At 42.2% G+C, this 13569-nt stretch overlaps 1 protein-coding gene across 1 annotated transcript in view; it reads left to right on the top strand.

The window, feature by feature from the left end:
• Positions 1-10342, top strand: part of CFAP20DC (CFAP20 domain containing) — a 203844-nt gene extending 193502 nt beyond the window's left edge. Inside the window, exon 16 of the mRNA XM_058167803.1 lies at positions 9981-10342. Coding sequence (XP_058023786.1) covers positions 9981-10075 — 95 coding nt within the window. The 3' untranslated portion in view covers positions 10076-10342. The remainder of the gene's footprint in view (positions 1-9980) is intronic.
• The last annotated feature ends 3227 nt before the right edge of the window (positions 10343-13569 follow it).

Below are 13569 nucleotides of genomic sequence, written 5' to 3'. Positions count from 1 at the left end.
AACCAAATCTAAAATTTAAAGAATTAAAATTTAAAAATCTAGTCCAGTCCTGCGCAAATAAATAGATGTGTCTTAAGCTCGCGGCGGAAGGTCCGAAGATCAGGAAGTTGACGAAGTCCTGGGGGAAGCTCGTTCCAGAGGGTGGGAGCCCCCACAGAAAAGGCCCTTCCCCTGGGCGTCGCCAGTCGGCACTGCCTAGCTGACGGCACCCTGAGGAGTCCCTCCCTGTGGGAGCGCACGGGTCGGTGGGAGGCATTCGGTGGCAGCAGACGGTCCCATAAGTAACCAGGCCCTATGCCATGGAGCGCTTTAAAGATCATTACCAAAACCTTGAAGCGCACCCGGAAAACCACAGGTAGCCAGTGCAGTCTGCGCAGGAGAGGTGTTACATGGGAGCCACGAGGGGCTCCCTCTATCACCCGCGCAGCCGCATTCTGAACTACCTGGAGTCTCCGGGTGCTCCTCAAGGGGAGCCCCATGTAGAGAGCATTGCAGTAGTCCAGACGAGATGTCACGAGAGCATGACTGCAACTGTCATCAATACATGCCAGTTGTCAAGCGCCTGAATTTTGATCATGTGATTATGGAGGTGCTACAATGGTTGTAAGTGTAAAAACCAGTCATAATAATAATAATAATAATAATAATATTTTAATTTGTATACCGCCCTTCTCCCGAAGGACTCAGGGTGGTGAACAGCCAAAATAAAATACAAAAGAAACAATACATACAATACTAAGAACAACCCTTAAAAAACTTATTCAAATGGCCAAATTTAAAATACAATAACACCCTATAAAATTGACAAAAATTTAAAACCCATAAAATCAAATTAAAAATTTTAAAAAATTTTAAAACATTTTAAAAAATTTTTAAAAATAAGCCTGAAAAGTGCTATTGTAACTTAGAACGGTCACTAAACAAATGGTTGTAACTCAAGGACTACTTGTATATGAGGGGCAAGGAGCAAAGAGCAGATTTTTATATGAAACACTATGATCTTTTAGTACAAACCAATTCTGTGTCTCCTAACAAGAAGATTGTATTTTTACCTGGACCAATAATGCTTTCCAGGAATTATTGGGGATTATAGCCATAGGGACGTGGTGGCTAAGACGATGAGCTTGTTGATCGAAAGGTTGACAGTTCAGCAGTTCGAATCCCTAGTGCCGCATAACGGGGTGAGCTCCCGTTACTTGTCCCAGCTTCTGCCAACTTAGCAGTTTGAAAGCGCATAAAAAATGCAAGTAGAAAAATAGGGACCACCTTTGGTGGGAAGGTGACAGCGTTCTGTGCGCCTTTGGTGTTTAATTATGCCGGCCACATGACCACGGAGACGTCTTCGGACAGCACTGGCTCTTTGGCTTTGAAACGGAGATGAGCACTGCCCCCTAGAGTCGGGAATGACTAGCACCTATGTGCGAGGGGAACCTTTACCTTTATCTTTATAGCCATAGGAGAATCAGTGCTTTGAACAACAGTTGTTACCTGAAAGTGCAGTACTTCCTGAATCACAGAAAGATAAGTTTGAAAATAACGAAATCAGCCATAAAAACCCATGATTATTTACTACTGGACAGACTATCCCTGTCGATTTTTATATGCTACTCTAATGAAATCCTAAAACAACCAGTTTCATTTACTGCTAGTAAAAGAATTCTGTGGTATCTTTTATTTGAAATGTAATTCATTGTGAATATACAAAAGACCGAGGGGTTTTTTTTCCTCCCTTTTATAGTTTCTTGGCTGTTTGTGAAGTATTTGTTTCTTCCAAAATGGGTTTTTTTTAGGCCTTGAAGGAATGCACTCATGGGAGAAGGAATGAATAACGTTCTTTTTAAAAACCAATCCCCTTTTCAAATGTGTGTCATGTTTCTTTAGTTTTATTTCATACCAAGGAGCCGTTTTTCTCAAACAGAATCCCAAATCCATGTAGTCAGGTTTATTCCTGAAGCAAAGTCCACTTTAATACTTCTGAGCTTGCATCAATGGAATAAGTAGTGATTTCCTTATCCTGCCATTTGCTCCTGTAATGCAGTAGCCAAATGCAGCTTGGCTTTGTAAGATAATTCTGTTTTATTCCTTAGGCTGCAGTTCCCTCAGTCCTTTCCTGTTGAATTAGAACTCTCTGTATCAATAGAATAGAATAGAATAGAATAGAATAGAATAGAATAGAATAGAATAGAATAGAATAGAATAGAATAGAATAGAATTTTTATTGGCCAAGTGTGATTGGACACACAAGGAATTTGTCTTGGTGCATACGCTCTCAGAGTACATAAAAGAAAAGATACCTTCATCAAAAATCATAAGGTACAACATTTAATGATAGTCATAGGGTACAAATAAGCAATCAGGAAACAATATCAATATAGATCGTAAGGATACAACAAAGTTACAATCATACAGTCATAAGTGGGAGGAGATGGGTGATGGGAACGATGAGAAGATTAGTAGTAGTGCAGATTTAGTAAATAGTTTGACAGTGTTGAGGGAATTATTTGTTTAGCAAAGTGATGGCGTTTGGGAAATTGTCAGATGGTTGGTACCATTTTCTGATTCAGTGTTTCTTAACACCCAGTGACAATGACTTGATTCTGTAAATCCTTTGCACCCTTTCAATTAGCCCCTAAGCAAAAGTAATGGTAGTCTGACAGTTGCCTTTATTATACAGTGTAATACAATGGTGGCTTGGTGGATTCATGCTAGGTGATAGATTACTCAGACATTGATAAAAGTATGATGGAAAGTAGCCTTGGATCAACTCCCATACTTAATTCAGTAATATGCAATAGGGGAGTGTAAGAGGAGGGGTTGTGCTGTCCCTGAGAAGTCAGTTTTATGTGTTGTCATTTACTTACGAGGAGGAGGAGGAAGGAAAGCACGATGATGACAATTTGGCCAATATCATCATCCAGTTATCAAAGCAATATAATTACATATAATTTGTGTTACAAAGACATCCAATGTAAAAATAAGCAAGGTATTTATTTAGGAATTAGAGTTTGCATGCAAACCCCAGAACAATCACATCAGTTTGTGCTTTCAAAAGGCGTTTCAGATTGACACATAATTTTGACAAATGCTCCATTTCTCTCTGATCAATGAATAAAATAAACGCCCCACCGCCCAAAACAAAAAAAATTGAGAAAAGAAGATGGCTCTTAATGTATTACAGCTGGCAATTGAGCATCTCCAGATGGCTGGAATTACAGTTCTAATAATCTCTTGCCATTGGCTGTATGACAGGGGCAGATAAGAACTGATGTCCACAGCATCTGGAGAATATCAGATCACTTACCTTTCCTATATAGCCGTTTTAATGTGCAGAGTTCCCTAACAACACTCCCATAATAAGACATTTCTCTTTAAGAAACAAAGTTGTGTTAATGGGTTAATCATAGAGAAGAAAGGGTTCTAGCACGCTCCCAAAGTCATATAGGCCCAAGCAGTAGGCTTTAAGTAGCTTCATCATGATCAGCACTTTCTATCTCACAGAGAAATAAATTGGTATTTAGAATAGCCGTACCGCAAATAAGAATGTTGTTTTGGAGCCAGTCAAGCTTGAGCTGCCTTGTTATAATAGACTAACAGAGTTGGAAGGGACCTTGGAGGTCTTCTAGTCAAACTCCCCTGCTCAACCTGGAGACCCTATACTATTTCAGACAAATGGTTGTCCAGTCTAAAAAGTTATAGACACCTATATGAACCACTCATAGCCCCCAAATACAAGTCTTATAAGTCTCCTTTGAGCAGTTTTTTGCATTTAATATTCCTAAGCAGGTGGCTGGTTTTTGCTACGAAAACAGCAGTGGTCTAAGAACCTCATCAATCCTCCCTTTCACTCTTAGAGCTTGACCCACAGAGCCACTTAACAGAAAATGCATGGGCTAAAATCCATATTAGTCTGGTTGTATGGGTTGTTAAAAAAAAAAGCTAGATGACCAGAAAAGTTACTGGTCACCTGCCACTTTGCAATGCCATCTTTATGTGCCAAGGATATATAGCGGAATGTCTTTTGGCAGTTTCCATCTCCTTTTTAAAAAATGAGATTGTATGAAAGATAGGTTATGAAACAAAGTGTAGCCCCTTAAAGGAAAGGAAAGAGGAAAGATTTTTCCAGAGGAAGGAAACAATGGAATGTGTAGCGTAGGGTTATCTATGCACCATCTGCATTCTTTATCTAACATCACCCATAGCTTTTAGGTTCCCAACTAAATAATACATTTCAAACATTGTAAAGCCATTGTTGTTAGCATAACAGGCCATTACTTTGAAGAAGCTAAGCATACAATATTGTTACTCTGTACTCGCTGAAAGGAAAGGATGAAATGTAGAAAACTGTTCACATGCAACTGTGAATCGTGGCTTGGTATCATTCACATTATTTTTTAGCTCTTATAAAAAGACTCTTGTCAAGTAAGCCCATAGCTCTTTGCCATCACTTTAACGAATTTGTTCCATTAGAAAATGCTGAGAACCACTAGACACAAAGTGAGTGAAGAATTTCCTAGTCTAGTTTCTCTACGTGCCTTGATGATACAATACAGAATAGAAGTTAGAGCAGAGTGATGAGAAGCTTATCACCCACCATATACTGTGTGTGTGTGTATACACACATACATACACACACACACACACACACACACACACAGACCTCCCATTTATTTACTCTTTTGATTCTTGGATCAGTGTTGGAGATTACAATTCGGCAGGGAGCAGGGAGCCCTTGCTAGACAATATGCTGTTGAATGCAGAGTGCAGAAAGGGTATTGAGTAATTTAATAGCAAAGCAACACAACTTTTTGAAAAACTAATGTCCTTGAAAAGTATAGATGGGTCTATCAACAGTCTTTAACCATGATAGTTTAATGAAATCACCACCTGCAACATCAATATACTAATGAACACCCCACTAATGGGGATAAAAGAATGCAAGAGGGTTGTCACCTTGTAAATTTTTGGAAACATCTGGTTGGCTGCAGATGGGAACTGAATAATGGAACGGACAGATCTGGTCCAAGGACGAAGGCTTGTCATCTTCTCTACTAAGGCTCTTTTTCTTCCCTTTTTTTAATCTACTTTCTGTTCATCCAGTGGCTAACATTGCCACGTTGCTGCTCTCATTTTAATATTTTTATAATTGCACATGCGTGTGTTGGGACACAGTATATTTACAAATATTACAGTGAAGAGAACAGTGAAGAAATGGGACTAAATATAAATAGCAACCGCACTTAGACTTAGATAGCGCTTCACAGTGCTTTTACAGCCTCTCTAAGCGGTTTACAGAGTCAGCATATTGACCCTAACAATGGGTCTTCATTTTACCAACCTCAGAAGGATGGAAGGCTGAGTCAACCTTGAGCCTGGTGAGATTTGAACTGCCAAATTGTAGGCAGCCGGCAGAAGTAGCCTGCACTACTGCATTCTAACCACTGCAGCTCTTAAAGAAGACCAAACTCCTGACAGAAGGTAGAACAAACAATCTTAGAATTGACAATGAAGATATTGAAGAGTTGGATAACTTCTGCCTTTACTGTTGATCCTTTCCTATCAGCAGTAAAGGAACAAACAGTCAAAACAATACACCGCAGACCAGCACTCAGTAAAGCAGCCATGAAGACCTTGGAAAAGATATTCAAATGCCATGATGTACCTCTACCTACAAGATCAGACTCATGCAAGCCATGGTGTTCCTGTGACACTCTATGGCAGGGATGAGCAATTAAGGGGCCAGATGAGAAATTGGGACTGTTGTGGAGTGCCACCACTGCTTCCCAATGCTGCTGTTGCACACCTTCCACCCAACACGCCTTGCCGCCTCTGCCGATGCTGCACTGACCTCCCACTACTGATGACCCCCCAACACTGCCAACACTCTTCCCCCTCCCCATTGCCAGCGCAGCTGGCAGGACTGGGACTGCCCATAAACCAAATGTATCCCTAGGACTGTAAAATGCCCTGGTCTCCTCTTATTAAGAAAGACATTTTTAAAGTACAAGCTTTTGCAGATGACTTGGTGTTTATTATAGAAGAACCATTACAGTCTGGTGTGAGGCTAATGGGAGTACTGGGAGAATATGGTGAAGTAGCAAGTTTTTTTTTAGTTTTTTTTTTATTTACATTTATATCCCGCCCTTCTCCGAAGACTCAGGGCGGCTTACAGTGTATAAGGCAATAGTCTCATTCTATTTGTATATTTACAAAGTCAACTTATTGCCCCCCCAACAATCTGGGTCCTCATTTTACCTACCTTATAAAGGATGGAAGGCTGAGTCAACCTTGGGCCGGGCTTGAACCTGCAGTAATTGCAGGCTGCTGTGTTCTAATAACAGGCTTCTTACAGCCTGAGCTACCACGGCCCCTAATTTGAGTTTGAGGGTAAACAAGGAAAAAACTAAAACGTTAGTTAAAAATATGATTAAATCTCAAGAAAATGAACTTGAAAATGAATTTTGATAGATTGTACAAAGGTGTATATATTGAACATGAATTGTAGTTGTTGTAAGGAAAAAATTGATGGAAATGTTGGAACCAGAGAAGTCGTACTATGTCCCAATGTTTTGAACTGTATATTTAATTTAAAAAAACTTTAAAAAAAAGAATCATGCAAGCCATGGGGTTCCTGTGACACTCTATGGCAAGGGGCCAGATGAGAAATTGGGACTGTTGTGGAGTGCCACCACTGCTGCCCCGCCCCCAGTGCTGCTGCCACCCTGCTCCCAACACTGCTGTTGCACACCCTCCACCCAACACGCTGACGTTGCACTGACTGCCCACGACTGCTGCCCCACCCCTGACACCGCCAACACCCTCCCTCCCCACCCCGTTGCCAGCACAGCAGGCGGGACTGGGACTGCCCATAAACCAAATGTGTCCCAAGGACTGTAAAATGCCCTGGTCTCCTGTATGGAAATGAAAGAAGTTCCCTTGAACTGTGTCATTGGAGAAGACTCCTGAAAGTGCCGTGGGCAGCCAAGAAAACAAACCAATGGATGATTGAACAACTCAATCCAGCGTTCTCATCTGAGGTGCAAATGGCCAGGCTCTAAGTATCCTATTTGGGGCACATTATATAAAGATCCAGCTCTTTGGAAAATGCTCTAATGCTGGGGAAGTGTCAACCATCCCATTGGTAAAGGCAGCAAAAGAAACTCATGGGACATTAGTTTACCAAGAGTGTAACTTTCCTGATAATTCCACATGGGCACAGAAGTAGCAAAGCCAGTTCTAAAGTTTTTGCGTGAAAATGAGCATAGGTAAAATCTCCTTTTTCCCCTGGACCTCCCCACAATTCACTGTCCACCAATCAATTGTATTCATTTTGTTTTGGGGACATTCTGAGCAGCTCGGAGTGTTCTTGGTAAAATAACGTCCCAGGAGTTTCATTTGCTTGTATGATCTTGGGGCTTTGTCCCAGGCTGCATCGGCTCCCTTCTCCCAAGCGTCCCTTGCATTCCAGTACTTTCCTTCCCTCCTCCCTGTTTCTGTTGTTTGGTTGCGAGCAGGGATACGTGGCGAGTCAGCCATGACAGAAAGATGGAAGGAAAGGAAAGGAGAGGACGATCAGCAGCAAAATGGACAGACTCAGTTCCAGTGGCAAAGAACAGGCTAGGGATAGATCATCATGGAGAACAACTATGTGGTCACTGGGAAATGAAAATGACTTAAAGGCAGTGGTGGGATTCAGCCGGTTCGCATCAATTCGGGCAAACCAGTTGATAAATTACCACCACCCGCTATCCAAGTGGATCCTGGGCACTGTGCTGCAATGGAGAAGTGGGAAACGGAGTGGCCAGCGCAAGGGAAGAAGAAGGCCGCTTTCCCTCTTTCCTCCCCCTGCTCCTCCTCTTTCCTTCAAGCCAGCTGCTTCATTTCCCATTTCTCCACTGCAGTACAGCACCCAGGATCTACTTTGATAGTGTGTGGGAGGGTAATTTTAACAACTGGTTCGCCCAGGGCCAGGTTGGCCATCGCAGGAGACTCATCCTGCATGTGTAGCGGAGCTGGAAGATGGGGATGGGCCCCACCTCCCACGACAACCAACCTGACCCTGGGCGAACCGGTTGTTAAATTAATTGATGGATCCCACCACTGCTTAATGGCACATAGTCAATATATACAAATATGATGGTGCTCCAATATGCATACACAGTTTACATAGCAACCTCTGTGCTGGAGTTTGTCGTGTCCCACTCCTCCGCTGACGGCCGGGTCAGGGAAATCCGAATCAGGCGTGCCTCTGCAGCTCTGCCAAAGTCCTAGCAAAGTCCTCAGGGCAGGCAGGAGACCAGAAAGTGACTTCAGCAAGATATGTTTAGACTTTGCCTGACTCAGAGAATGCCAGAAAGCAGGTCCTTTATATAGGCCATGGGGTGTGGTTCCATGACTCAGCACTTATTCAGGCCTGCCCCTCCCTTCCTTCTGTTGCCTCCGTCTATCAAGTCTTCTGACGCGAGGGTCACTCCAGTCTGCAGCTGTTGGCAATTGACCTCCCTCAGGCTCACATGCTGTGGAGGAGGGGGAGGGGTCTAGTTGCTCCGTTTGCCTGGGCATGGAGCCAGAGCTGGGGGCTGGAGATACTTCCTCCTCTTCAGCCTGTCTGGGCATGGAGCCAGGGCTGGGGCTGGGAGGCATACTAGGACATTCCTCCGTGTTCGGAAGCAGATAAGAAGGCCCTGGCTGTGGTGAGATCGGACGAGACACAACAGAGTTCTACACATGTTGTAATCCCCAGGCCACCTGTCAGTTGCTTCCCTTTGACTGTCGATGATGATCAAGAAGAGTGGATAGAAGATGATAGTGGCTCCAAAGCCAATAGAAATCGGGTGGTTGGTTTTTGGACAATTCCACTTATAATGTTGCTGTTTTTCCTTGTACATTTGGAGGAGGCATGGCTTTCCAATTTATGAGGTATCAGAAAGATGCTTTTACATTAGCCTTTACCGCACTAGACTTTTCAGCTCTGGAAACCATCTCAAGCTTTCAAGATTAATTGGGGTTTAAAATCCAATCCAAATAAATTAAAGCAGGAACTGCAGCACGGTTGGAACTCTCTGATATGAAAAATACCTGGCAGCATTGGTTTATCTTAGTTTTTTAAGGGATTTATTTTGAAGTTATCTTTTAAGTAAAACAAGTATAACTGTGAACAACGGCATGACAAAAAGCCAGTGCTCTTTTTACCAAATGGCAACACCCTTGAGAACAGTTTGGCCTAGTGGGCTTAAAGCCCCAGATAGAAATAAGATGACCATGAGTTCTAGTCCCGTCTTAGGCACAGAAACCAGCTCGGTGACTTTGAGCCAGTCACTCTTTCTCGTCCCAGTTCACCTCAGATGGCTATCTAATCTTTGTTTAAACTCTTCCAATGAAGCAAAAGATACTATTTTGTGAAGAACAATTCCACTGGCAGGCATTTCTTGTACTCAGGAAATTTCTTCTAATATTTCAATTTCCTGCTTGCTTGTAAGTTTCCCAGACCATCTGCTCTGACCTTCTAAGAGAATATCTACTGTATTCAATAGACCTGTGGTATAGAGCAGGGGTCTCCAACCTTAGCAACTTTAAGACTTGTGGACTTCAACTCCCAGAATTCCTCAGCCAGCTTTGCTGGCTGAGGAATTCTGGGAGTTGAAGTCCACAAGTCTTAAAGTTGCAAAGGTTGGAGACTCCTGCTTCACTGCCTGAGGAATTCTGGGAGTTGAAGTCCATAAGTCTTAAAATTGCCAAGGTTGGAGACCCCTGGTATAGAGTACAGGTAGTCCTCAATAAGTAGAATGCTTTAAAGTGAGGCAGCATATTGTCTCACTTTAAAACATTCTACTTGGGTTCCTCCCTCCCTCCCTCCCTCCTTCCTTCCTTCCTTCCTTCCTTTCCTTTCTTTTCTTTTCTTTCTCTTTCTTTCTTGTTGCAAATAAAGCAAATCTTTCAAACATCATGTGTTGTTTTGCCTTTCCCTTTAGGTGAACGTGAAGGGATGGAAGAAGATGAAGTTCTGACTCTCTTATATGACCCATGCCTAAACTGCTACTTTGATCCTGAGACTGGAAAATATTACGAGTTGGCATAGATACATGAAGAGATACAGAACGCCACAAAGAACACAAACTCTGCGGCACTTGAGAGCCTTGGCAAATACTGTTCTCCCTGCTCCAAAGAAAAACGGAGCAACACTTGAAAAGACTATTTCATATTTTGTTTCTTTTTTTCCATTTCTGCTATTTTTACCAGAGTGCGTAGAAAGCTTTTCTGACTTTCGTACACCTTTAATTTGTTCCTATTATTTGCAATGTGAAAGATTCCTACATGTGAACTGAATTACACCAAATCAAAGCTATGTCCTGGATTTAATCTGTAATTGCTTACATATTTTTTTTTCACCTAGTCGTGTTTTTTTTATCCCCAGTCGTTTCAAGAAATATATTGCATCTTTGTACTTTAAAAATACAAGGTTCAAAAAGAAGTTCCTCCATCAATTGTCTTTTCTTTTTTATTTGTTAAAACAGCATTCCTTTTAAAAAAAAATTAGGGGATAGCAAACACCTTAGAGGATAATGTCAAGATTCAAGAGGATTTTGACAAAATAAAACAACAGGAAGAATACAGGGCAATGAATTTCAACAAAAACAAATGCAGAGTCCTACGTCTGAATAGGAAAAGTCAAAGCTATGAGTACCAGTAACCCCTTGATTTAAGGCCAGTTGCTTAGCAACCATTCAGAGCTGCAATGGGGCTACTTACAACCCAGATTCAAAATTTCAACAGCCAAGCCTTCCCCAACCCCGTGGTCACATGATTGCATTTGGGGCCCACATTTACAGGTCTTTGCAGTCACATGACCACAATTATGACATTTATTTCAAGAAACCAGTTTTACTTCCATTTTCTGGCAAAAAAAAAAAATGCATGTGTGCAGATAATTGAGTCACTTAACCACAATGGTGATTCACTTAACAGCTGCGGTAAAAAGATCGTAAAATCGGTCCTGGTGACCCACTTAACAACCGGCACAACTTACGACCGGAATTCCAGTCTCAAATATGGTCATAAGTGGTAGACTACCTGTATATAAGACTAAGGGAACCTATTATGTGATTTGGGTGTATTAGTGCAGGGGTCTAATTTGGGTGTATTAGTGCAGGGAATTCTGGGAGTTGAAGTCCACCAGGCTTAAAGTTGCCAAGGTTGGAGACCCCTGTATTAGTGGATGCCAAGTTGAAATGAGCCAGCAGTGGGATGCAACTGCAAAGAAAAAACAAATGTAATCTTAAATTGCTTCAAAAGAATTATAGAGTCAGGATCAAGAGAAGTTATCCTCATTCCTTTCTCTTGTATTTTGGCTAACTCACACCCAGAATACTATATTCAGGTCTGTGTGGAGCACTTTAGGAAAGCTAGTGACAACCAGGAGCATGTTCGAAAGAGATAAAGGAAAAAAGTCTAATGAGGAATGGTTGGAGTATGGACATGTTTAGCCTGGGAAGGAAAAAACATTGGGAGTGGGGACATAATGGTTGTCTTCGAGAATCTGAATGGCTATCGTGTAGAAGAGAGACCAGATCTTTTAGACTTAAAGTCTATGGAGATTCTCAATCATCCAGGTCATGGTTGTCCCAAAGGTGCTGTTTCAGAAGGCAACTGGACTTTTCTTGTCTTTTCTTTGAAGATGTTTCACTTCTCAATCAAGAAGCTTCTTCAGCTCTGACTGGATGGTGGGGAATGGAAGCTTCTTGGATGAGAAGCAAAACGTCTTCAAAGAAAGAACAAGAAAAATCCACATGCCTCCTGAAACAGCACCTTTGGGACAACCATGACCTGGATAACAGAATCTCTGTGGACTTTTAGCCATGCATTTTGGGATGAACATCTTTCAAATGGTGTGGGAGCAGTGGTGGGATTCAGCCAGTTCGCACCACTTCGGGAGAACCGGTTAACTTTCTGAGCAGTTTGGCAAACTGGTTGTTGGAAGAAATCATTAGGGCAGAGAACCGGTTGTTCAATTACTTGAATCCCACCACTGTGTGGGAGTATGAACAGATTTCCAGAGAAAAATTTGTAGACTACAGGAACATTTGCACTACTCAGGTGACCCTGAGGACACAGATAAACCTCCAAGTACCTCAATGGCTCTCTAAAACAAGGGTCTCCAACCTTGGTCCCTTTAAGACTTGTGGACTTCAACTCCCAGAGTTCCTCAGCCAGCAAAGCTCTGGGACTCTGGGCATTGTAATCCACAAGTCTTAAGGGGACCAAGGTTGGAGACCCCTGTATTAGTGGATGCCAAGTTGAAATGAGCCAGCAGTGGGATGCAACTGCAAAGAAAAACAAATGTAATCTTAAATTGCTTCAAAAGAATTATAGAGTCAGGATCAAGAGAAGTTATCCTCATTCCTTTCTCTTGTATTTTGGCTAACTCACACCCAGAATACTATATTCAGGTCTGTGTGGAGCACTTTAGGAAAGCTAGTGACAACCAGGAGCATGTTCGAAAGAGATAAAGGAAAAAAGTCTAATGAGGAATGGTTGGAGTATGGACATGTTTAGCCTGGGAAGGAAAAAACATTGGGAGTGGGGACATAATGGTTGTCTTGAGAATCTGAATGGCTATCGTAGAAGAGAGACCAGATCTTTTAGACTTAAAGTCTATGGAGATTCTCAATCATCCAGGTCATGGTTGTCCCAAAGGTGCTGTTTCAGAAGGCAACTGGACTTTTCTTGTCTTTTCTTTGAAGATGTTTCACTTCTCAATCAAGAAGCTTCTTCAGCTCTGACTGGATGGTGGGGAATGGAAGCTTCTTGGATGAGAAGCAAAACGTCTTCAAAGAAAGAACAAGAAAAATCCACATGCCTCCTGAAACAGCACCTTTGGGACAACCATGACCTGGATAACAGAATCTCTGTGGACTTTTAGCCATGCATTTTGGGATGAACATCTTTCAAATGGTGTGGGAGCAGTGGTGGGATTCAGCCAGTTCGCACCACTTCGGGAGAACCGGTTAACTTTCTGAGCAGTTTGGCAAACTGGTTGTTGGAAGAAATCATTAGGGCAGAGAACCGGTTGTTCAATTACTTGAATCCCACCACTGTGTGGGAGTATGAACAGATTTCCAGAGAAAAATTTGTAGACTACAGGAACATTTGCACTACTCAGGTGACCCTGAGGACACAGATAAACCTCCAAGTACCTCAATGGCTCTCTAAAACAAGGGTCTCCAACCTTGGTCCCTTTAAGACTTGTGGACTTCAACTCCCAGAGTTCCTCAGCCAGCAAAGCTCTGGGACTCTGGGCATTGAAATCCACAAGTCTTAAGGGGACCAAGGTTGGAGACCCCTGCTCTAAAAAGATGCAAATGACCGCTGTCTGCAAGGAATATACAATAAATCCTTCCATTCCCCACCATCCAGTCAGAGCTGAAGAAGCTTCTTGGATGAGAAGCAAAACATCTTCAAAGAAAAAACAAGTTGCCTCCTTGAAAAAGCACCTCTGGGATGTCTTTTAGACTTGTTTCAGAAAACAGGACAAGAAAGAACGGGTTTAAATTATTTTTAAAAAGTGAATTCTGA

This window comes from Ahaetulla prasina, chromosome 2 (assembly GCF_028640845.1).
Source record: "Ahaetulla prasina isolate Xishuangbanna chromosome 2, ASM2864084v1, whole genome shotgun sequence".
In the NCBI taxonomy this organism is placed as follows: Eukaryota; Metazoa; Chordata; class Lepidosauria; order Squamata; family Colubridae; genus Ahaetulla; species Ahaetulla prasina.
The sequence above is the reverse complement of the archived record's forward strand: the minus strand, read 5'-3'. Positions and strand labels throughout refer to the sequence as shown.